The 24,326-nt window shown below is 47.8% G+C and overlaps 1 protein-coding gene across 4 annotated transcripts; it reads right to left on the reverse strand.

Annotated features, from left to right (window-relative positions):
* Nucleotides 1-9,757: 9,757 nt before the first annotated feature.
* Nucleotides 9,758-19,368, reverse strand: Ndrg2 (NDRG family member 2). 4 transcript variants are annotated; one of them, XM_090320295.1, is made up of 17 exons: nucleotides 19,261-19,368; nucleotides 17,809-17,877; nucleotides 16,786-16,866; nucleotides 16,424-16,465; nucleotides 16,005-16,110; nucleotides 15,668-15,788; nucleotides 15,480-15,542; nucleotides 14,492-14,552; nucleotides 14,224-14,310; nucleotides 13,964-14,020; nucleotides 13,666-13,769; nucleotides 13,161-13,205; nucleotides 12,385-12,436; nucleotides 12,108-12,155; nucleotides 11,841-11,876; nucleotides 11,656-11,707; nucleotides 9,758-10,735 (listed from the first exon to the last, which is right to left on the reverse strand). In XM_090320295.1, the coding sequence occupies exons 3-17, from the start codon at nucleotides 16,858-16,860 to the stop codon at nucleotides 10,569-10,571; spliced, it is 1,116 nt and encodes a 371-aa protein (XP_090176421.1). In that variant the 5' UTR covers nucleotides 16,861-16,866; nucleotides 17,809-17,877; nucleotides 19,261-19,368; the 3' UTR covers nucleotides 9,758-10,568. The 4 variants fall into 4 exon arrangements, with proteins under 4 accessions (XP_090176421.1, XP_090176430.1, XP_090176447.1 ...); XM_090320304.1 differs by lacking the exon at nucleotides 19,261-19,368 and adding an exon at nucleotides 18,700-18,784; XM_090320321.1 differs by lacking the exon at nucleotides 16,424-16,465.
* Between the last annotated feature and the right edge of the window lie 4,958 nt (nucleotides 19,369-24,326).

Raw genomic sequence — 24,326 nt, forward strand, 5'->3', positions numbered from 1 at the left:
ACACACACACACACACACACACACCCTCTAATCCTAGCACCCTAGCTAATTAGGAGGCTGAAATCCTCCTAATTGAGGTTCAAGCCATCCTGAGCAGATATACGCCCCAAGATTCTTATCTACAATTAACCAGCAAAAAGGTAGAGGTGGAACTGTGGTTCAAGTATAGTGTGCCAACACTGAGTGAAAAGCAGGAACCTGAGTCCCTGAGTTCAAGCCCCAGTACTAGCACATGTGCACATGCACTTGCCTACGTGCCCACATAAACACATAATGCTTCTAATAGAAAGAACAATGTTATGTGACTGGAACAATGTTGGGAGCCAGAGTGGAATCAAACTGTACCTTGACTTGCATCAGACGATGGCTATATTGTCTTATTGCTTTCTGGCCCTATTCTATGTAAATGACCTGAGAATTACCATATGAATGTAACACCTGGAGGTTGCCTGGGAGAAGAGGAGGGAAGAAGGGGGAGGGGAAAATAAACGCGGCAGTCTAGTCAGTCTTTGCCTGGACTGCGGACATCCCGGACCCGGTGTGTCTGTCTCTCTTCTTTTTCTTCCTAGTCCTTGTCCCCTATTTCAGGAACCCCAATCTGCGAACCCTGGTTTGCTGCCGGTTGGCCCCGGCATCTGGCGCCCGAACAGGGACCCTGAAAATCTGGGACGAAGGTGAAGGACCCCTCCCTGTGGTGAGTAACACATCGTAGGACTATTAAGAGAGTATAGTCAGGAGTAAAAATTATGGGTCAAGCTAATAGCCATGGGTTATTTCTACCGATCTTAACAGGCCTATTTGAAGCCCACGGAACGCGGGTGGAAAAAGGGGTGCTTCAGAGCTTCCTACAGTTTGTCGAGGAGGCATGCCCGAGGTCTATAGAGGAGGAATTCCAAAAAGCCTGGCAGCGGATAGGAAAAAGAATTCTAGATTATTATGATGTATATGGCCCCGAGAAGACCCCAATAGAGGCTGCTACTGTATGGAGTTTAGTAAGTGAATACATAGATCCTCTACATGAAAATGCTGAACTTAATCTTGAATTAAGGGAACTTTATGAGTTAAAGGACCCTTCTGAAAAACCTGAGGCTGAGCCATATGCCGCAGCCCAAGAGAGTCTAAGTGAGATCTTGAAAAGGGAACAACAACCAGTAGATATTGAGTATCAGAATTCAGGTTTGAATATCAAGGAGGAAAGTTATGATGAGTCAATGGAAGGCCGAATGGCTACGATGGAGAAGAAGTTAGAAGAAATCCTACATTTTCTATCGAAAATGGGGACAGAGCAGAGAGCCCCCCCAGAAGTAGGAAAGAAATATGACCTTCAGGCCACTATGGTGTCTGATTCTAAACCTTACCCCTCACACCCACCGCCTCCGGCTGCAGCCTTACGGCCTCAATCCCTTTCTCAACCTTTAGGCAAGCCTAAAGGCCCTAGCAACAAGTCCCTTTTAACAGGCACTACAACCAGGCACAGTGCATCGCAATTAAACCTGACTCAGGCTGCTAGAGAGAGGGAAGGTATTTCAGGGCCTCGATGCTTCCCTAGTTTAGTTGATTATGATGAACAAGTAAACCATCAACCTGTTCCTGTTAAACTATTACAGGATTTAAAAAATGCCTGCTCCCAATATGGGCCAACTGCCCCTTTTACTCAAGTAATATTGGAGGCCGCGTGTGCTGGTATTGCATGCCCAAATGACTGGAAGCGGCTTGCCAGAGCATGCCTTAGTGCGGGAGAGTACTTATTATGGGAGACAGAGTTCACTGCACAGTGTCGGGCTAAAATTGAAACAAATAGGTCTAAGAACCTGCCTTACACTGTTGATCAGTTGTTAGGAGAGGGAACCTATAAAAACACCAAAGATCAATTGGGTTATGCAAAGGAGGCCTATTTACAAATAAATGCTGCGGCGAGAGAGGCTTGGAAAAAGTTACGCAATTCCAATCGTACAAAAAATCTAGTAGAAGTTAAACAGGGACCAAATGAGCCTTATCTAGAATTTTTGTCTCGATTAATGGAGACTGCAGACCGCCTAGTACAAGATGAGAATGCAAGGGAGATTATAGTTAGACACATAGCCTATGAAAATGCCAACGCCGCCTGTCAGGCAGCTATCAGACCCCATAGGAATAAGGGAGGAATCACGGACTTTATTTCACTGTGTGCTGATATTGGACCCTCCCATGTACAAGGCCTTACTTTAGCCGCCGCTCCTCAAGGAAAGACTGTTACTGAGTCTCTAAAATATAGAGGTCAGCGGCATTCTCGGGCTGCTAGACCCCCAGGGCGTTGCTTCTCTTGTGGACAAATAGGACATTGGATGACGCAATGCCCATGCCAGGCCAGGCAAAAGAGAGAAAAATCACCTGGCACATGTCCACGCTGTGGTAAAGGGAAGCACTGGGCTAAAGATTGCAGGTCAAGAACAGATCGCAATGGCCGCCCGCTTTCGGGAAACTGGAGGAGGGGCCAGCCCCTGGCCCCGCAAAACCATGGGGCAGTCCCTCCCTCTTCTCGGCCACAAGTGCATCTTCTAACAACCCCCCAAGATCAGTCTCCGGCCTCCTCCGTGCCACCCCAGGAAGTGCAGGATTGGACCTCTGTTCCTCCACCTGCTCAGTATTGACCCCAGAGATGGGGACACAAGCTCTCCCCACGGGGGTCTTCGGCCCCCTTCCCCCGGGAGTGGCTGGATTGCTGTTAGGGCGAAGTAGCTCAGCCCTTAAAGGGATACAGATTACACCTGGCAAAATTGACCAGGATTTTACTGGAGAAATCAAAGTTATGGCCTCTGCCCCGAAACACGTGGTATCGATCCCAGCCGGTCAAAAATTAGCACAATTAATATTTGTGCCTTTACCTCCCGGGGAGACTGCTAATTCCCCATGTGGACAGAGAGGATTTAGATCTTCTGATATCTATTGGGTACAAAGCATAAAACAAGAGAGGCCTGAGATGACTATATTTATACAAGAAAAGCCCTTTAAAGGAATATTAGACACTGGAGCAGATGTGTCTGTGATATCTAAAAAACATTGGCCATCCCAATGGCCCCTGACAACCTCTATGACTTCCCTACAGGGGGTTGGGCAAGCAACTGACCCACAGCAGAGCAGTGCGATCCTTGTTTGGAGAGATGAGGAAGGGCACTCTGGTCATTTTCAGCCATTTGTCTTGGATCATCTGCCAATTAATTTATGGGGTCGTGATATCATGGAAAAAATGGGAGTGTATATGTTTAGTCCTAGTGCTGCGGTCACTAAGCAGTTACTTGATCAAGGCCTCCTCCCCTTTAGGGGACTAGGCCGAGCAGCACAGGGGGAGCTAGAGCCACTCCAACCCCAGTCTCACCCTACGAGACAAGGATTGGGGTATCCCTTGACGGGAGCTGTCGTTTGCCCTCCCCCACATGCTGATCCCATAAATTGGCTCTCTGAACGACCGGTATGGGTTGAACAGTGGCCTCTTTCACTAGAAAAGATCATTGCAGTACAGCAGCTAGTACAGGAGCAGCTGGACTTGGGGCATGTGGCCCCTTCTAACTCTCCATGGAATTCTCCAATTTTTGTTATAAAGAAAAAGTCAGGTAAATGGAGGCTGTTACAGGATTTGAGAAAAATAAATGCCACAATGGAACTGATGGGGGCCCTACAGCCTGGCTTGCCTTCACCCATGGCAATCCCAAAGGATACTTATAAGATTATTATAGATTTGAAGGATTGTTTCTATACTATACCCCTGGCGCCTCAAGACTGTAAGCGCTTTGCCTTCAGTGTCCCCTCTGTTAATTTTAAAGAACCCATGAAGCGATATCACTGGCTTGTGCTCCCACAGGGCATGGCAAATAGCCCAACTTTATGTCAAAGTTTTGTGGCTAGAGCCATTTCTTCCACTCGTGAAAAATTTTCTTCTGTTTATATTGTTCATTATATGGATGACATCTTGTTGGCTTGTTCTGACCCTATCGTCGTACGACAAGCCTTTGGACAACTAAAGCAGGATCTGAGCCTCTTTGGCCTTGTAATAGCAGCTGAAAAGGTTCAGGAACACCCGCCTTTTACATATCTAGGCCATATATTAGGCCCACACTATTTTAAAAGCCAAAAAATACAATTAAAAACTTCACACTTAAGAACTCTTCATGATTTTCAGCAATTCTTAGGAGATATAAATTGGCTTCGGCCTTATCTAAAGCTCTCCACAGGAGAGTTAAAACCCCTCTTTGATCTCTTAAAAGGAGATACCAACCCTACATCCTTGCGCGAATTAAATCCTGACGCCAGGAGGGCCATCCAAATTGTAGAAAAGGCAATTTCCCAGCAACAAATGACCTATTGTGACTATTCTAAACCCTGGGGAGTTTACATTTTAGCTACTTCTCACTCCCCAACTGCTGTATTGTGGCAGGATGGCCCACTTTTATGGCTTTATCTACCATCAACACCCGGCAAAGTGCTGACCCCCTACTACGAATTGGTAGCTAATCTGATACACATGTGCCGAGTGGATTCCCGTAAATATTTAGGTCAGGAACCTCATTTTATCTGTGTCCCATATAATTTACAACAACAAGATTGGCTATTCGCCCATTGCGATCCTTGGGCCATTGCTTGGGCCAATTATACGGGAAAAATTTTGCATCACTACCCGTCTAACAAACTTCTCCAATTTGCTGCGTGTCATACGTTTCTATTTCCTTCCATAGTACAGGCCTCGCCTTTATCCTCTGCCGCTTTGGTATTTACAGATGGATCCTCAAATGGAACGGCTGCTCTGACCATTAATGGGAAAACTCAATCTTGGGTTACAGGTTTTTCCTCCGCCCAAGAGGTGGAGTTAGAGGCTGTTTTACAGGCACTCGTCCTGTTACAAGACGAGCCCTTTAACTTATACTCAGACAGTCAATATGTAATCCGTGCTCTTCAAGTCATAGAAACTGTTCCCTTTATTGGAACTACTAACTCCAATATTCAGACCCAATTTCGCCAAATACAAACTTTGCTTTGTTCTCGCAACCACCCCTGTTTTTTTGGCTTTGTTCGAGCTCACACTAATCTTCCTGGCCCTTTAAGTGAAGGCAATGCGGTCACTGACTCCGCCACCAGAGTTTACTTAACTCAGGTTGAACTTGCTAAGCAGTCACATGCCATCCACCATCAAAACAGTCGAGCCTTGCGCCGACAGTTCAAATTATCTAGGGAAGCAGCGAGGCAAATAGTCAAGACTTGCCCCAACTGTGTCCCTTTTTCACCAGCCCCCCATTTAGGTATAAACCCACGAGGACTGCTTTCTAATCACATTTGGCAGATGGATGTCACGCATGTTCCATCATTTGGCCGATTAAAATATGTTCATGTTACTGTAGATACTTATTCTAATTTTATCTTGGCCACCCCCCTTGCTGGGGAAGCCACTAAACATTGTATCTCTCACTGCATTCGATGCTTTGCTGTGATGGGGATTCCCTCGCAAATAAAAACAGATAATGGCCCTGGCTATGCAAGCCGAGCATTTCAATCCTTCTGCCGTTCCTATAATATCACTCATATTACAGGCATTCCTTACAATCCTCAAGGCCAAGGCATCGTGGAGAGAGCTAATGGATTATTAAAACATCAAATTGCTAAAATACAGAAAGGGGAGTCGTATCCCGCTACCCCTGTGAATATACTTAATCATGCTTTATTTGTTTTAAATTTTTTGAATTTGGATTCAAATAATTTATCTGCTGCTCAGCGATTCTGGGAAAAAAGAGAGCAGCGTGCTTTTGCCTTAGTAAAGTGGAAGGATCCCCTAACTGGTGCTTGGCATGGACCCGATCCTGTTCTAACCTGGGGTCGAGGGCATGTATGTGTTTTTTCACAAGGAGAAAATGACGCCCGCTGGCTGCCTGAACGCTGCGTTCGGATCGTGGAGAGTGACAGTGGCCATCCAAGCAGCGACTCACTGGGCCTACACCCCCAACCCTCCAGTGGTGCATCCTGCGACGTGGAAAGGACCTGAGTTATTTGTGCATGTCTATTGGGACTGCTACTGATCCACTTGTTCCACACATTCATATGAGCTGTGTTTCTCCTCCTTTTACTATTATGTAGGGACCTTTTAACATATTCATTGACTCTACACAATTTAATATGTGACATTATTTTGTCTTTACCATCCCTCTTCTTAATAACCTTTTTTATAAAAGATGCCCAGGTGAAAAGCAAAGGCCTCCAGAGGTAAGTAGAAGTCGGCCGACCCCCTGTATGTCTGTGTTTTGTTTTATTTTTTTTATTCTATTTTATTTAAAAAAAAAAAAAAAAAAAAAAAAAAGGGGTGCACTGTGGGCCTAAAATAGAGGCCTGGGTGGTCAAGGGACGCCTTGACCCCCCTTCCCCTTCTGAGTTTCTTGTCAATATCAAGGCATACCTGAGAGTCCCACCAGCAAGACATGTCTAAATCTAAAAATAACTGTTTGGTGAAAACATTCATTTGAGCTCATGTTTTTTGTGTTAAGTGTATCTGATTGAGTCCAATTTTCTTGTTATATGTCAATGTCTGATTATTTAAAAGTCTCCGTTTGTCTTGTTCGTGTTACATATTTTTCCTTGTCCAGTTTTGTCTTTAAAATTGGTACCATTTCTAAGTATGGATCCTTATGGTTTTTCTGTGCGTACTCAAGCACACATCCTTGTTATTTATTTGAACATTTCTGGGCCTGGTATGGCCCCTCCCAATCCGCTGCAGCTGAGGTGAGCAGAGGCCAGACAAAGCAGCTGCAGGCTTCGTTCAGTTTCCTTTTTCCTACAACCTGCTGAAGTGACAGTCTAGAGACACTTGGTGACAGGACACAGACTTGTCTTAGTTCTCCTAGGTTTAAGACTCCCACCCAACTTTCATCTGCAAAAAGTAATATGTCTGATATCAGAAACAAACTCTGGAAGAATAAATTTCAGCTAAGTTGCCTTGTTAGAAAGCTTTGTTTAAAAACAAAAACAACAACAACAACAACAAAAAACCTGGTTGTCACCTCCAAGAATAAGCTTTGCAAAAACAACAACAACAAAAACAACAAAAAACAACAACAACAAAAAAACCCTCATGGTACTAAAATTTCCGGAAAATGAACGGCCGATATTAATTTTGCGCGCTTTAAGATCTTTGAGTATGAATGTGTGTACGAATGGGTGTGAGTGAACATGTTCAAGGTTAAATTGTCAGCATGCTGTATAAAACAATGGTTGAGCTCATTTGAAACACAAAAGCAATTGGGTAAATCTAAGTCTAAACTTCAAGAAAATTAGTAGGTTTGAATGTTTCCTATGTCTCAAAGGATTATTGCATTGTCTTAAAGAAAAACTGGTAAATATTTTTCTAGATCCTGAAATCTGCATTTTATTGCAAGGCATACAACTGTTTACATTGTAAACATTGTATCCTGTTTAGCACAGAGATGTTAGGGAATTTGGAATTTATTACTTTAAGTTAAAGTTTGGAAACATGTATTAGAGATTTAAATGTGAAATTGTTCATTAACGTCAGAAATTTTGCCTGTCTGTCTTTTCTTGCAAATCTGATGGTAAAATGTGGATAATGTGATTAGTATTTTAAAGGAATGTTTAAAGGTTTATCTCCATGCTATTGGGTGAAAAAAAAAAAAAAGAGGAAACTAAGTCCAGACCTAGACTTTTGGTGCACTGATGTCTATAGTTCTTGCATTAGGGAAAAACTGTTATTTGAGTTTAAATTGTTGTTGGAGTTTAAGACAGTAATCTAAACTGCAAAAAAAAAAAAAAAAAAAAAAAAAAAAAAAAAAAAAAAAAAAAAAGCCCTTTTCTAAAAGGCAAGAGGAGTGACTTGAGCCCTAGGGGGCCTGAAGGCAGAAGGAGTTCTTTGTGCCCTTAAAGGTTTTTCAATTGCAAATAAAGGCTAAGGTGTTGATTGTTTAAGCCAGTATCAGCAAAAGTTTTAAGAACATTGGAAATGGGTTTCTAAACAATATTTGAAAGTGAAATTGTCTTAAATGTTTAAAGAAAGAGAAAAAAGGAAAATCAGGACTACCAAAGTAATTGCTTAATTGCTATTTCAGCTTACTCTTGTAAGTTACTTTATAGCAATCTCCAGAAGGCCCATGGAGAAGGACAGCAGATCCTCATTCAGATGTAAGTTTGGCCCTCACCAAGTTCCAGGTAAGATCATGCTTAGAGACTATTTCTGTATTGACCACCTTGTTGCTTCTAATTGGAGTAAAGTGGCCTTTTGTAGACTCATTGATCTGAAAGCCACAGTTTTGAGCCTGCCCGGGCAAAGCAAAGTCCCTGTGAGACTGTGGTGTCTAATCTGCCAGCAGGATGCTGGGACAGAGTTGCTTTGGAGCTCGAAGTGGCAGAGTGCTAGCTCTGAGCTGAAAAGCTGGGGGGAAGCACTCAAGCACCAAGCTCGGGACTCACAGTGGCAGGGCGCTAGCCTTGAGCTGGAGAGCTGAGAGACAGCGCCCAGACCCTGAGTTCAAATCCAGCAACCAACAAAGTGAATTGCCAATGGGATGTTTATCCCTGTGTGGAGAGACACTACCGGGACAGGAAAGCCTCTGCTTGGATGGCAGAGTTGGTGTCAGATCTTAGAGTCACTTGTGCTTGGCCATTCAAATTAATCAGAGCCGGGAGGTCATAGAATAGTTTGTAAGCATGCCTTACTAATGCCCGTGCCTTTCATAACTGGGCAGGAACTTGTCAATCTTCTGTGATAGTGGGTAGTCTAAAGTCCTAATTGAGCGAATTTTTTTATTTTTGACACCAGCCACAAATTCAGGAAAAGTTTGTGGATCTGAAGCTTGTGTCTCTATTAATCTGTTTAGATCTGACAACTGAAGCATTGTTAAGGTTGCAGAAATTTAGTTCCCCAGACAATCAAGAAAAAGCCTTTGCAAACGGGTGCTAGGTAGGCTGCGCTGTTGTGGCCAAGGATGGTTTGTGCAGTTGTTGAATGTCAAGTATGATTTCTAGTTTGGAGTAGATTGTTGTTCCTGGTGTCTAATCCTTGCAACCCCTTGATAAAACAGGCTAGGCTTCTTAAGGTCCCTGGTCAAGCGTGGAGACGGCGCCCCTGAGTCAGCTTGAAGAAGTCACGGAAGTTGAATCTCCGCCCATCAAATCCCCATTGGACCAAGGGACCAAAGTCATTTTTGGAAAATGTGACAGGATAAATTAGGGGTATAGAAAAGAGTAAAAATTGCACTTGTGTTTCTTTTAAAATAAAAAACGGGGGACATGTTGGGAGCCAGAGTGGAATCAAACTGTACCTTGACTTGCATCAGACGATGGCTATATTGTCTTATTGCTTTCTGGCCCTATTCTATGTAAATGACCTGAGAATTACCATATGAATGTAACACCTGGAGGTTGCCTGGGAGAAGAGGAGGGAAGAAGGGGGAGGGGAAAATAAACGCGGCAGTCTAGTCAGTCTTTGCCTGGACTGCGGACATCCCGGACCCGGTGTGTCTGTCTCTCTTCTTTTTCTTCCTAGTCCTTGTCCCCTATTTCAGGAACCCCAATCTGCGAACCCTGGTTTGCTGCCGGTTGGCCCCGGCAGAACAAAAGACAGTTTCTGTGTGGTGACATTTTGTGAAGTTTTACACTACCTATGCCATCAATCACTCAATCTGTGTCACTTTGGGGAAGGAGGGAGAGGGAGAGAGAGAGAGCACACACTCGAGCTGGGCAAGGAGAGGCCAGGGAAGAAGTATAGGGCAGACATACTCAAAATGCATAATGGTGCTCAGATATCTCTAGTTTTATTGTCACAGCAGAAGTGGGAGCAGGGGGCCACCTTCCACATATAGCACAGTGTGGTCAGAGCCTCAGAGTAGCCCCTCCCATCCTTCCGTCAAGCCCCAAGCAGCCTGATCCCATCCCACACTAGACACACACTGACAGCTACCGAAGTTAGTGAAGCCAAATGGCCCCAGGCCCCTCCTATTGCACCAGCTCCAATCAATGCTTCCACATCCTCAAGAATCATCACCCACCATCTCCCCTTCCAATTTCCTTTTTACATCCGGGATGTTCCTGTCACCTCGTGAGGATCACAGACCCACCAGCAAGCCTCCCTTGAGAGTCATCCATTTAGGCCCATTCCCTGCAGAGATCAGGAAAAGCTATGCCAGCTTTGGTGAATGGAGCCCCAGCCCCAAATGCCCTAAACCTTGCAAATAGGATAAGTAGAGAGACGCTGAAGAAAGCACCCTGACAACTACAAAAACCTCTTAGCCCTCATCTGTGGACATCTGGATCAGGGAGAATAATACATGCCTTCTTCCTCCTTAATACCAAAATGGGAGAGGGGATAATTTAGGGGCCTGGGTGCCTAAGAGATACTAGGACATCTCTCCCAGGAGCTGGGGGTGGGGGGAAGGAGGAAATCACAGGTTAAAGGTCAAGGTTAGGGTAGCAATCAAATGCCAAGATCATTTTCCTGCATGATCGGCCTATTTTCCCTGCTTACTCCCATGCCCTTAGGCACCTCCCAGGTTAGTGCTGTGGGAGGTAAGGCTTGGGTTCTCCATCAGGGCTACACAGGTCACTCAGCAGGAGACCTCCATCGTGTGCCCTGGGGGCCCTGAAGTGAGAGTCCCAGACTCACTACTCTGGGACAGAGTTCGGGAGCGGGAGCGGTTGCCGTCGATGGATGCTGCACTGGTCAGAGAGGCTGTGCGAGATCGGGACAGACGAGTCATACAAGATGAGGCCACTGTGGAGACAGAAGAATAAGTAAGGAGGCAGAGAGGAAACTGGTGACTTGGAGTGAGGTATTTAGGTGAAGACCAAGGATGACCAAGGAATCAGTGAGATTCCTTGGCAGATAGTGATGAGTTCAGAAATCAACATAAATGGTATCACTGGGGCTGGGAGTTTGGCCTAGTGGTAGAGTGCTTGCCTAGCATGCACAAGACCTGGGTTCGATTCCTTAGTACCACATACATAGAAAAAAGCCAGAAATGGTGCTGATGCTTAAGTGGTAGAGCTCTAGCCTTGAGAAAGCCCAAGGACAGTGCTCAGGCCCTGAGCTCAAGCCCAGGACTGGCAAATAAATAAATAAATAAAAATAAATGGTATCACCTCACACCTGTCATCTGAAATGACTCAGGAAATGGAGATCTTAGGATCATGGTTCGAAGTTAGCCCCAACTAGAAAGCCCATTGAGGCTTTCTCCATTAGCCTTTAAAAAGCGGGAAGTGGAGCTATATATATAGCTCAAGTGTAGAGCATTAGCCTTGAGCAAAAAAGCTAAGGGACAGCACTTAGACCCTGAGCTCACACTCCAGTGGTAGCACAACCCCCCACCAAAAAAAAACCCCAAAAAACAAAAAAAGCTTTCAGCCGGGCGCGGTGGCTCACACCTGTAATCCTAACTACAAGGGAAGCTGAGATCTGAGGATCACCATTATTCAAAGCCAGCCTGAGCAAGAAAGTCTGTGAGATTCTTGTCTCCAAGTAACCACCAGAAAACAGGAAGTGGTGCTTGGCTCAAAGTAGTAGAGCACTAGTACCTTGAGCTGAAGAGCTCAGGGATAGGCCCGGAGTTCAAGCCCCACAACCAAAAAAAAAAAAAGATTTCACCTCTCCTTTCCCACTCCTCCTTTGGCCCCACAACAGCCTCTATTACTTACTGTAGCCCATGCCTTGCAGAAAGTACTTGAAGGCTTCAGTCAGCTTCCCTGGCTGTGGATATATCAGAAAGACCTGAGGTTAGAGGCCAAGCGGGAGTCCAAGATAGAAAAATGGGGTGTGTCAAAGAGTTCAAAGCAACTGCTATGTTCTCCACTTTCTCATCCATGGTCAGAAGGGTACTCACCTGAGTCAGCTGAGGTTGACCTCCAGAGTCAGCCATCTGCTCAGAAAAGCCAACCCAGGGTTGGGGGGAAAAAGATATACTTGTCAATGAACGGGCCTTCCTTCCCAGCCTCCGCATCCTATCCTGTTGGTTTTTCTTCTCCGTTCCTCTACCCCTCCCCTTCATTTCCATGCCAAGCTCTGGTGGCATACAAGCTGAATTTAGAGAAGAAATATGGCTTAGACAAGGGGCCAGAAGACAAGCTGGACCGAGAGTAGAGTTACTGACCTTAAGGAACGAGGTCTGGGTGGGATCCAGCTTTGAGTTGCATTCCACCTGGAGTAAACAGGATATGAATGAATGAGGCGACTCTCTGCGCACCCCTCTCCCCCAAGACTCTGATTCCCCATCAACCCCCTACTCAGTTCTTCTTTACCAGGAACTAAATTTGTAATGCCACGAAGTTATCTCCCTGTCCTAAATCATTTTCTCCTTAACAAAACACATTTCAGACCACCACCCTCAGATCTAAGCCCTCCCGCACCACCTGAAATTTCCTACTAACCACCGCATCTTCATGTGGTGCTTGATCTCCTACCACCAGCATCACAGGGCACCTGCAGACACAGGAGTGGAGAAAAGGAAGGGATCCCTGACACTCCATCACTTCCTAGAAGAGCAGCTTGAAGCTGGGAGGTGGTAGCTCGTGCCTGGAATCCTAGCTACTCAAGAGGCTGAGATATGAAAATCACAGTCCAAAAACCAACCCAGGCAGATGAATCTGAAAGACTCTTATCTCCATTTAACTAGCAAAAATCCAGAAGTGGGAAGTCTGGCTCAAGTGGTAGAGTGCCAATCATGAACATAAAGCTAGGGGACAGTGTTCAAGTGCTGAAATCAAGCCCCAATACTAGCACACATGCATGTGCCTGCACACACACACACACACACACACACACACACACACACACAGCAGCTTTCTTGTCCCCTGTTGACTACCACGTGGAGAGAAAAAAGGGAAAGATAAGTTTGCGCTGTAGGGTAGGGTAAGAAGTGACAGGAAAACTCCTGGGCAAAGGTTCTTTTCCTAAGGAATAGAGATCCAGAGTGAAGACAAAACCTCACTTCTTTTCTTTTACCTTCTGCTAGTCCTGGGCTTCAACTCAGGGCCTGACCACTGCCCTTGGGCTTTCTCAAGACTAGTGCTCTACCACCATTTCTGGCTTTTTTTCTGTGTATGTGGCACTGAGGAATCAAACCAAGGGCTTCATGCATGTTAGGCAAGCACTCTACCACTAGGCCATGCTCCCAGCCCCAAAGCCTCATTTCTTAAGGTCTTACTTGAGAGTGATCTCACCACCACGCTCAAAGTTCAGGTCTCGGCGGCTACGAGGAATTCAAAGAGTAGAAAATGTAGGTAGTTAATGGACTATCCTTTTACACATAAGTTATCTCCCACTCCCCACACCTCAAGGAAATTATCTTCTTTCTTTATGGTCAATTATTGATGATTAAAAGTGGCAACCAAAGGGGACGATAGTTGGCTAGATCCCAGGCACTGTATTCCTGTATCCCTGATCAGGAGCATCAATTCAAAAGGAAGGGCAAATCTTACTCCTGGGAATTCAAAATTACAATGGAAATAAACAAAAGAAGGCAGAGTGCACCTCATAATCACTCCTGCTGGGGATTCCTAAACTTCTCTGGTTGTACCCCAAGACTCTCTCTGTGGAGTCTGCTTACTTCCCAGAACCCCCACCCCCAGTCTCCTCTGTGCCCCGCCCCCACACACAACCCCAGTTACTGGTTCTATCTCCCTCTCACACTCACACACACAGCCACCCACTTGTTGTAGCTGTTCCAGTACAGTTCAATGTTCTCCAGGTTGGGTGCGTGCGTAATGATATTTCTATACTTTTGTATCAACTCAGAATTTCCAGATAACTCTTCCTGAAGAAGAGAAGAGGAGATGATAAATTGCAGGTTGGAATGAGAAGCCATACAATTGCTGGATGAGACAAGCCTTCTTCCCTTCCCCAAACAATGTCCCAGATAAGGAAGTCACCCCAAGCATTCAAAGCCCTGCTGCATTTCCCCTCTCCCCCAAGCCTCCTCTGCTCCCTCCATCTTCCAGAAGCAATTACCTGGCTGAAAAGATGACCAAGGATCATCTCCGGAATGGAAGAGGTGAGGCCAGTTATCTAGTAGGAAAAGACAGGTAACAAGCAAGTTCAGGATATTAACGGTCTTTACTTTCCTAGCTCATCACCACCTTGAAATGTAAAATTAAGTCAGTGGCACTTCTAAAGTCTAATTGAACCCATATGCAGACTTGCCCTACCCTTAACTGGATCCATACAGAAAGAGTCTCCACCCTAAGTCTCAGAAGAGAGGCTTTCCAAACCTTGTGGGCTGCCCAATCCATCCAACCCTTGGCGTTGGGATCAATGTTGATGAGAACAAGACCTTCAACTGTATCCGGATGGGAAAGCTGAGAGGCAGGAGAAGGAAGGAGGTAAGAGTCACGGAGAGGCTTTGCCCCCTCCCCACTGTTCCACCTGCCACACTGTCGTGCCTGTGCCCATGTACACACTAATAACAATTTCTCCAAATTAGTCAATCATGGTACACCCCCCCCACGTGCCCAGCATCAGTGAGCGTTTACTTCTTACAGCATATCGTGACAGGATGTAAGCTCCAGCTCCAACACCAACTCCAATTATTGTAGAGAAACTATAAAAGGGAAACGTACATGTCACCATCTCAGGCACCCAAAACCTCTCACCATCCTTTCCCAAGGCCACAAACACAGGATGACATCAAAGAGCCTTCACTGGGGCAATGGAGAAAGAAAAGTATCAAAGAGCTGAAGACAGCACTGGTAGTCAGGATAGATCCTGAAAGTCCATTCCCAGTTTTCTCTTAAGAGTTAGTGCCTTAGGCCAGAAGTTTGGCCTAGTGGTAGAATGTTTGCCTATCATGCGCAAAGACCCAGGTTCGATTCCTCAGTACCACATACATAGAAAAAACAGGAAGTGGTGCTGTGGTTCAAGTGATAGAGCTCTAGCCTTGAGGAAAGCTCAAGGACAGTGTTCAGGCCCTGAGTTCAAGCCCCAGGACTGACAAAACGAACATACATGTCTGTCCTATCATGTACCAAAAAGGTTTCATGAGCTTTATGTAGCCTGAGGACTGAACAACTTAAGTGAACAGGGAAAATGGAGGAAGTGGAGACAAGAAGATAGAGAGTGAGATCTGCTGAGAGCCAAGAATGAACAGACCCAGGAGTCAGTACCTCCTTTGCCTTGTGTGGCTTTCATTCTCTTTTCCCCACTCAATCTTCCACCCAAGACTCCCAGTTCACCAGGTGTGGGGAGGAGTGGGAGTGGGAGGGTAAGAGACAGGTCTGTCTGGTTCCTCAGGGATTCCATCACCCACTCTTCCTGCCTAGCTTCTAGATCAGAGAAGACAGGACATGCAGAGCATTTTCCTTCTTCCCCCTTCCTCCACACAGGAGGGATATTCAACTGACTAATCAGAAGTCCAAACCCAAACTAGCCCCGGAACTATGGTGTATGTAAGGGATTCCTTGAATTGACAGGGGGGATTCCTCATGTCAGAAAGACAACTCTGGTCTGGAGGGGTTCCAAGGCCTCTCACTTTAAGTACTGCAGGATGCAAGGGATCATGTCTGCAAGCTGGTCCAGAGATGGATACTGGTATCTGAGGAAGAGAAGAATGTTAAGGAAGATACCGCAGGTACCAGACTGCCCACTCCAAGATGCCTGTCCTATCTTCTCCCCCTCCCTGTCCAGTGGCTCACAGATGGGTTAAGAGCTGATTCTCACCCCAAAGGGAACACAGGAGCCCCCTCTTCCATTCCAGGGGCATCTACATGAACTCGAACGAAGTTTTGGATGATTTCTTGCATATCCCCGAACTGAAACAGTGGCTGGAAACAAGATTTATCTAAAGAAAACCCACATCACCTCAACAACAGAATCACATGAGAAAGGCCTCCCGCATCAGAACCTACCATCTTGTTGGATGCTACAGACAACAGCTTCCCCCAAAAATGCCTGGGAGGATCCCCGCCGGCCCACACTGACCCTCTCTCACCCTGGGTTTTTCCCCTCCCCCTAGCCTCTTCCCAGAAAAGAGAGGGGAAGGAAAGCAACGTCTTACAGTTGAGTCCCACATCATGGTAGGTGAAGATCGCTGGGCGTTTAGGCTTGGGGGTGCCGTAGACAGTAAACGTGACAGAACCATAAGGTGTCTCCACAGAGTGAGTCTGTAGGAAAGCAGACCACCGTCACTGTGGAGTTCGGGTGAGAGGAAAAGAAGGGCTACATAAAAAGTTAGGGAAATGAGGCAGAGCGAAAGAGAGGGGATCTGCAAGAACTTTGGAAAACATGACAGTGGAAGATGGATGTGGACATGAAAAAAAATCAAAGACCGGGGCACATTAAAGAATTCTGAGAAAGGAAGAAGGAAGGAAAGAAGAGAGAGCAGGAGAGGAAAGGATATAAAGAGAGAGAAAAGGGGTACAGGGGGAGAAGAATTCCCTCTTTCCACCCTGGGACTGTCCCCACAAATACTGTTACCTGTCCCTGGTCCAGGAGGATTCGGGCAGCTAACTCAGCCTCCTGGAGAGACACACACACACACAGATAGACACAACCACGAAGAGTCACAAATAGAGACACAGACAGACATAGGGAGGTAGGGAAAGAGAGACAGAAGACAGATTTACACACACACACACACAAAGGAGAGGATGAGGGTTAGTGTAGTGACACGACATAAATGTGGGCTTCCATTTGCAGTACATGTGACAAGAGATGGGGGGAGGTGGAGAAAGTCAGTGCGTGCATCAGAATAAGAGCCATGGCCTTGGGAAGCCAAGAGGCAAAGGGGTCTCAGAGGTCTGAGATTTCATCCGGGAAATCAGGGGGTCTCTAGTAACCTTGGCTGCCTCAGGTGTCTGTCCTGGCAAGAGTGGCTTCTCTTCTGTGATCTGTACCTCCTGCAGCTCCGCCATGATAACCTGGCAGGGTGAGAAAACAACGGGCCTGGGAGGTTACCTCTTATAGCATCCGACTTCCTCTTTAATGCTGGGACAGCTGAGGGGACAGGGAGTCCCAGAGGCTGGAGACTAATAAGAGATATCTAGAGAATTGTTCCTGCCTCCCTTGTCCTTTCCAGGCAGATTGGGAGAAGAGGTTGCAGAAGAGGAATCGGGATACCACTACAGACACTGCTAACCCCGCTGTTGCCCCCCTCCACATCTACACCTCCAGACCCCCCCTTCCCCTAGCCTGGACAGAAATACCAGGGTGGAGCATCAATGTGGCTCCAATTTCCTAAACTATATTTAGGGGACACCCCCCACACACAGTTAAGTTAGGCACAGTGTGAAACCTGTGCTTCAATGACTGGGACCACTGAAGGTTCCAGGGGACAAGGTAGTGAAAGTGTACAGTTGACTATCACTCAGTCTTGAGCAACTCAGGGAAGGGGAGGCGTCTAAAAATGTCCAAAGCCTGTGGCTCACATCTGTAATTCCAGCTCCTCAAGAAGCTGACATCTCAGAGTGGTGATTCACAGTCAACCCAGACAAGAAAGTCTATGAGACTTTTAGCTCCAATTAACCACCAAAAAGCCAGCAATGGAGCTATGGCTCAAGTGATAGAGCTCCCAGCCTTGAGCAAACAAACTGAAGGGCTTACTAGGGCCCTGAGTTCAAGCTGCAGCATGTGCACGCACAAACACACACAGGAGACCAAAGCAATGGCAATCGGAGGGGAAAGACATAACCCAAGGATATAAATATCCAGCCCAACAAATATGCCCTTCCTGAGCCTCAAGGCCTGGCCTCTAACTGCCAGTAAATGAGCACAAGTTCGCTGTTTGAGGGGCCTCAAATGTAGCCCTACAGGGCAGCCTGGCCAAGAAAGAAGTCTGCAGCCCTGGGGGTGGGGTCACTTACTGGGCTCCTATTGGCTGAATGCAACGGGATTAGAGGTCAGGGTTCTCTCTCCTCTGGGGCGGCTGGGGTCTGAGGAAACACAGTTACAAGGTTAATGACATGGGAAACACACCCTAGGTCTTTCGGGGACTGAAAGCCTCTGCTTCCAGGTGACCCTCAGTGTCACCAGCCCTCCCCAATCTCTAGCCCTGAGTCCACCAAGCATGTTCTGCCTAGACTTCTAATCGATACAACCTGGACACAAAGCAAATTGTCAGTCCAGGCTGGGGTAGGGGTTGGCGAGGAGGTGGTGTTGATATGGAAGAATGAGGGTGGCAGGGCTTCTGGAGTCTGCCCCTGGCTTTGCCAGGACCAGTGTCACCTTGGGAGCCGTCGCTCACTATCAATTTCCTTCTTGCACACTGGAAGAGCTGTTTGACAGCTCTGGAGGGTGATCAGAGTTCGACAGCCCCCCCCCCCACCATTGAAAAGTAAACACACGAACAGCTTCGTGCCTTCGTTTCTCTCCACCCAGTCCCAGTGTCGGTCCTGGGGTGGGGGGGAGGGGCAAGGCGTTCCCCCAGCCTCCCCACCGACGGCGGGCCGGCCAGAGATGGGTAGGGCTTAGGGGAAGCAGACAGGCCCGGCACCCGGAACCCGTCCCAGCCAGTTCCTGCGCGGCCCGTCCCTCTGGGGTCCCCACCCCCTTTGCACGGCAGCCCTGGATGGTGGACACGACCCCCCCCACACACCCCCTCCACACACCCCCACCCTCATCCCAGCGCGCCCAGCAGCGATCGGGGCCCCCGCCTTTGTGCGCAGCCGTCGAGCGCACCGTCCTTGCGGGTCCTCGACCGAGCTGGCGGCTCCGGGGGAGCCCGGCGCCCCCCGGCCCCGAGGCCCCACCCCTACCTGCTGGGGCCTCCGCGGTCGCTTCCACCTTCACTTGCCTTTGACTCGGGCCCGCCCCGCCCCGGGCTCCCCGCGGGCCCGCCCCCGGCCCGCCCAGCACGCCCACGGGGCGCGCGGCTCCCCCCGGGCCCGCCCAGGCCCCCCAGGAAACACGCCCCCCTCTACCCCGCCCCAGGCTGTCGCCGCCCAGGGAGCGGCCGGGCTGGGGAGCCTCTTAAGAAACTGCTGGATGCTTCGCACAACACCCTCCAGCCGGGAATATGGGGTGTGCGTGGGGACCCCGTAATCCCACCCGAAATCCCCACGTCCCCTCCCCACGCAGCGCCCCCTCCCCACCTGGCTTTGCCGGTCTCACTCTAATTCCTTCTTCCCGCACACTCAGTGAGGGGATGGGTCGTGGGGAGACCAAGCCCAAGTACCGACACCCCAAGAATTAAACTCCGCCAGCGTGGCAACGGCTAGGTTAAAGGAAGGGGGGCGGGTAGGCGATGATCGCCGCCCCGGAGGCCGGGTCTCAGAGGGGCCGGGGTGGATGGACGGAGGGCGCGCGGGGGCCCGTACCTCCGGCGATCGGCGTCCGGGCGCCCGCTCTCCGGCTGCTCCGCTAGAAGTTCGAAGCGGGGGGCGGGGCGGGGAAGGCTGGGGGCAGCTATAAATAGAGGGCGATCGCAAGGGGGGGGAGAAGGATAGCCAACGGGGACTCCGAGGTCAAGGCCCCAAGGGGGAAGCGAGAGGGGGCTGGGGACCCCCAAGGGTTCGGACTCCGGGTAAACAGGCGAGGAGGCGGAGTTAACCCTGTACGGGTGGAGTGGAGGGGCTTGGGGGAAGGACGCTGTGTCCCGGGCTGAGACCCAAGAGACCCTGTGGCCTCGGCACTAACCCCTCCCAGAAAAGGAGGGTGAGACCAGCTCAGACCGGCTGAGTCCCAACGCCCTAACTAGGGGACTGCTGTGATTCTGTGGTGCCTGGATGGGGTGCGCCAGCCTAGACTCACAGAGGCTGAGAAAAAGCCCCCCCCCCCAGGGCATAGTTAATGTGACTAAGGAAATCCAAAGTTGTCTCAGGCAACATGAAAGCAGCTTGAACTTCTCTTCACCTGCCCCACTTTTCCCGCTCCCCGCCTCCTAGGATCACCCCTCCCCCCCATTCCCATCCCCCCCCCCAATCCCCTGCAGCCTGGTTTCTGAGTTGCCATCTCAGGGGGCCTGGGCGCCAGGCCAGCTGAAAACAATGGCGAATGGAACTTGAGCTGCCAACTGCAACACCATCACAGACTGCCCCCACAAGACCCCCAAACTCCCCCCCCCCCCCGCCTGGGAACTACCCTCCCATCACCACCCACAGCCCCCCTCCAGTCCAAGGAACATCAATGCCCCTTTTCATCCCCACTTGGCAGGTCTATTGGAAAGGAGAGGCCAAGAGGGAGGAGGGGACCCCGGCTAGAAGAACTGGTTAGGCTCAAACCTAGTCTTCAACAGCCCCAAATATGAGACTACTATACCCCCAACTGTAGCACCTAAGTTTTTCTCTATCCCTTGTCCCACTCCCTTCTATTTCCCCAGAAGCTGTGCCACCCAACGCTTTCATGTCTCTTGAACAAGAAAGTAGCCTCAATTCGCCCCACACCCCAGAACTGGGGATCTCAGTAACCCCATTAACTTGGTGGGGGGGGGCCTAGAGTGAGAATTTTTGTCCAAAGCCTTCTCTTGACGTTCTCAAGTTGCCTTACTTAGAGTGGGGGAGGGAAAGACCCGAAGGTTCCAGCATCTAAATCTGTCTCTGGGTCAGAATGACTCAGGGGGAACCTGATCAGGGACTAAGTAGGGGTTTGGGGAGAGCAGGAGGTGGGAAATTTCCACTGAGGCCCCGTATGCGTCCCCAGTCTAGGGGGTCCCATGCAGCATACTGCATGCACAAGTAAAATTGATTCTTCCTTAAAACGGGGTTCTTTTCTGTCAGGAAAGCTCCAAGCCAGACCTGAGTGCAAATGTCCCCAAGGACAATCACCTTTCTCTGAGCCAAAAGCAGCTTCAAACTATGCCTTCAACCATGCATCAGGTCACACACACCTGCTATGTCCAGCCACTTTGTGGATGGAATTAGAAGTATAAAGGTCGGTCATAATGTCTCAGAGTGAAAAGGTACCAACAGGAAAAAGTCAGAGGGAATTAACATTTAAGAGAATAACTCCTGGAACTGTAGTTTCACATTCTTCTCCTGTGAGAAACCAGAGATTCTACTCCACATGATAGACTTTGTATCCCTTGAAGAAAAACAGGCTGAAAATTCAAATATATGTAATAGTATCTGATGATCAAACTATCTTTATGCATAGTGAAACACAGATATGTAAAGCATAGTATTTACTTAGCCTAATTTTTGGTCAATTGTGGGGCTTGAACTCAAGTCCTGTGCACTGTCCTGAACTCTTCAGCTCAAGGCTAGTGATCTACCACTTTGAGCCACAGCACCACTTACACTTCCAGTTTTCTGGTGGCTAACTGGAGATGAGAGTCTCATGGACTTTTCTGCCTGGGCTGGCTTTGAACCATGATCCTTAGATCTCAGCCTCCTGAGTAGCTAGGATTACATGAGTAGATCACCAGCACTCAGCTTATGTCAATCTTCTGTGTCCCTTAAGATTCCAAAATCTCAAGTAATATTTGAGAAACTTCATCACAGGAGATTGTAGTCTCCAATCTGACAGCCATTGTCTTACTTAATTTAGAGGAAGGGAGGGATTTTGTGTCCAGAGTGAACCATACAGATGAGGACAACCATGGAGTGTTTGAACTGTAGAGAGAAGCACTCTGTCTAAGCAGTGAGGACAGGAGGAGAATTTGAGAGGTAGAAATGTAGGAACTATTTGGAAGGATTGAAGAGTAATTACTGTGTTCAGGCTCTTCTCATATGTAATCCCCACTGAGTTAAAGACATTATGATTGTCTTTACTATAGAGATAGAAAACTGAAGCTTGAAGGTACTAAATGTCTTGCTCATGGCAACCCAGCTAATAATGGCATTTCTATTATTTAGAGCCTGCCCAGATTCATTCTACCCCAAAGACCATGCTTTTGCCACTACCAAGTAGATTCTCAACTTACTAAGCTTTTGTGATCTGAGTTAAAAGTGAATGAAGCTTAGTTAGATAGATTGTGGCTAATCTAGTTGCTCTGTGTCTATCTTGTAGAGCTTTTGTCCAAAGAGCATACAGAAAATCCAAAAAACATTATTTGAACTTCACAAAAACTATGCCAGGCATTGATGGCTCACACCTGTAATCCTAGCTACTCAGGAGGCTGAGATCTGAGGATCACAGTTTGAAGCCAGCCTGGGAAGAAAAGTCAGTAAGACTCTTCAATTAACCACAAAAAGCCATAAGTGGAGCTGTGGACAGTGGAGCTCAAGGTCAATGCCCAGACCCAGAGTTCAAGCCCCAGGACTGGCAAAAGAAAAAAGAGGAGGAGGAGGTGATGCAGAAGCAGCACCTTACCTGGAAGATTTTCAGAATCTGAGACTAAACCCCAGTCTGACCTATCTTACCTTGATCTAGTCAGGTCACACAGCCCAAAATGCCTTCTGTTTCCCTTTTGGATTTCAACACTGGAATCCTTTAAAGTTCTTGCTGAAGTTGAATGGCCAAAGCTAGGGGGATTTTCCATGCTGGTCACTACATCCAAGCAAGGAAATGAGACAGGGGAGCAATGGTAAACTGAAGCAAGGGGTTTTCTTTGGGTTTTTTTTTTTGTTGTTTGTGTGTGTGTGTGTGTGTGTGTGTGTGTGTGTGTGTGTATGCTGGTACTGAGACTTGAACTCCGAGCCTGCGTGCTGAAGCTTCACTCTTTCACTCAAGGCTCGTATTCTACTTCTTGAGCTACGCCTCTACTTCTAGCCTTTGGGTAGTTAATTGGGAATAAGAGTCTCATAGATTGTCTTGCTTGGCTGACTTCAAACATGGATGCTCAGTTACCAATCTCCCAAGTAGCTAGGATTACAGCTGAGCCATGGTGCCAGTACAGATGTGGTCAAGAACCTTGCCTGTTATGCGATGAATATTATGTACTCTCACAGTGCACATATTAAAATCAAAACTCTTCAAATGATGGTATTAGGAAGTAGGGCCTTTGAAAAGTTATGATTAGGTTTCCTAAGTGCTAGCATCTCTAAGTAGGATTAGTGCTCTTGTAGAGATTAGTGCCCTTGTAGACAGACCCAGAAAAGCCCTTGCTCCTTTGTCCAACTATATGAAGACACAGTAAGGCACCAGAAAACAGCCCTCACCAGACTTCAAATGGGCTGGTACCATGATCTTAAGATATCTCAACCTTGAGAACCATGAAAAGTAAACTATGATTATTATTATTATTCTTTTTTGGTGGGTCCTGGGCACTGTTCCTGAGCTTTTCAGCTCAAGGCTATCGCCCTACCCCTTGAGCCACAGCGTCACTTCCGGTTTTCTGGTGGTTAATTGGAGATAAGAGTCTCAGCGACTTCAGTGCCTAGACTGGCTTTGAACCATGATCCTCAGATCTCAGCCTCCTGAATAGCTAGGATTACAGGCATGAGCTGCCGCGCCCGGCCCTCCTTAGCTTTTTCAAAGGAAAGCATAAGACAATTTGACCAGGACCCTAAGGATTGGTAAGTTGGGCTGAAATGATGAGGGATTTGATCATCTGAAGACCCCCAAAAGTTGGCAACTTACTCAATCCAGCATTCAAGCCTGAAGACAGAGGTCTTACTAGAGCCAAAAGTGATACCACATGAACACTGTGATGTCATCCCTGCCACACCTTCTCCCTTGCCAGCTGGCCCCCACATACCTTCACACACTTGGACACAAAGGCTAAGAAGGGTCAGACACCAGCCAGACACTCTTAGATACACAGAATGGTGAGGGAATGGGGTTATTCAGTACTCAGCATCTAGTACTAGTATCTGCAGTACAAGGAAGGGGAACTCATGTAAGCTGCAATGGCTAGGATGAGAATGAGGAGGACGTTTGGATGAAAGTAAGGCATGACTCTTCACTTAGCTCTCCCTTTCCCTCTTCTCTCACGCTTGAGGCTCTTTATCAGCATCACCACCAACACCAACAGCTGACCAAGGCACTGTCCCTAAGCTTTCTCAAGGTAAGCACTCCAATTGTGCCACAGCACCACTTCTGGCTTTTTCTGTATATGTGGTACCAAGGAATCAAACCCAGGGCTTTGTACATGCTGGGCAAACACTCTTCCACTAGACCTCACTCCCAGTCCTCCCTTGAGCTTTTTCACTTAAGGCTAGTGCTGTATGGGCCATAGCTATGTTTCCAGCTTTTCAGTGCTTAAAGCTAAGAGTGTCTTGAAGCTGGGCATGGTGGTTCACGCCTGTAATCCTAGCTACTCAGGAGGCTGAAATCTGAGGCTCAAGGTTCAAAGCCATCCTGGGCACAAAAGGACCTGAGATTCTCATCTCCAGGTAACCTCTAGAAAATGGGCGGTAGCCTTGAGCTGAAGAGTCAGGGACGACTCCCAGGCCCAGGGGTAGAGCAGTAGCCTTGAACTGAAGAGCTCAGGGCCAGAGCCCAGGCTGAGTTCAAGCCCCATGACCCACAAAAAAAAAAAAAAAGTGTCATGAACTTTTCTGCC

Source organism: Megascapheus bottae, chromosome 2 (genome assembly GCF_031878675.1).
Source record: "Megascapheus bottae isolate mThoBot1 chromosome 2, mThoBot2.hap1, whole genome shotgun sequence".
In the NCBI taxonomy this organism is placed as follows: Eukaryota; Metazoa; Chordata; class Mammalia; order Rodentia; family Geomyidae; genus Megascapheus; species Megascapheus bottae.

What these genes read in the sequence shown, in the direction of transcription:
- Ndrg2 (XM_090320295.1), bottom strand. Translation starts at nt 16,860, where the DNA reads ATGGCGGAGCTGCAGGAGGTACAGATCACAGAAGAGAAGCCACTCTTG. An exon ending in ACATCCTGTCACGATATGCT is followed by an intron (nt 14,311 to 14,491) that starts GTAAGAAGTAAA and finishes CCTGCCTCTCAG; the next exon opens with CTTTCCCATCCGGATACAGT. An exon ending in GGTGGTGAGATCACTCTCAA is followed by an intron (nt 12,437 to 13,160) that starts GTAAGACCTTAA and finishes CTGTGTCTGCAG; the next exon opens with GTGCCCTGTGATGCTGGTGG.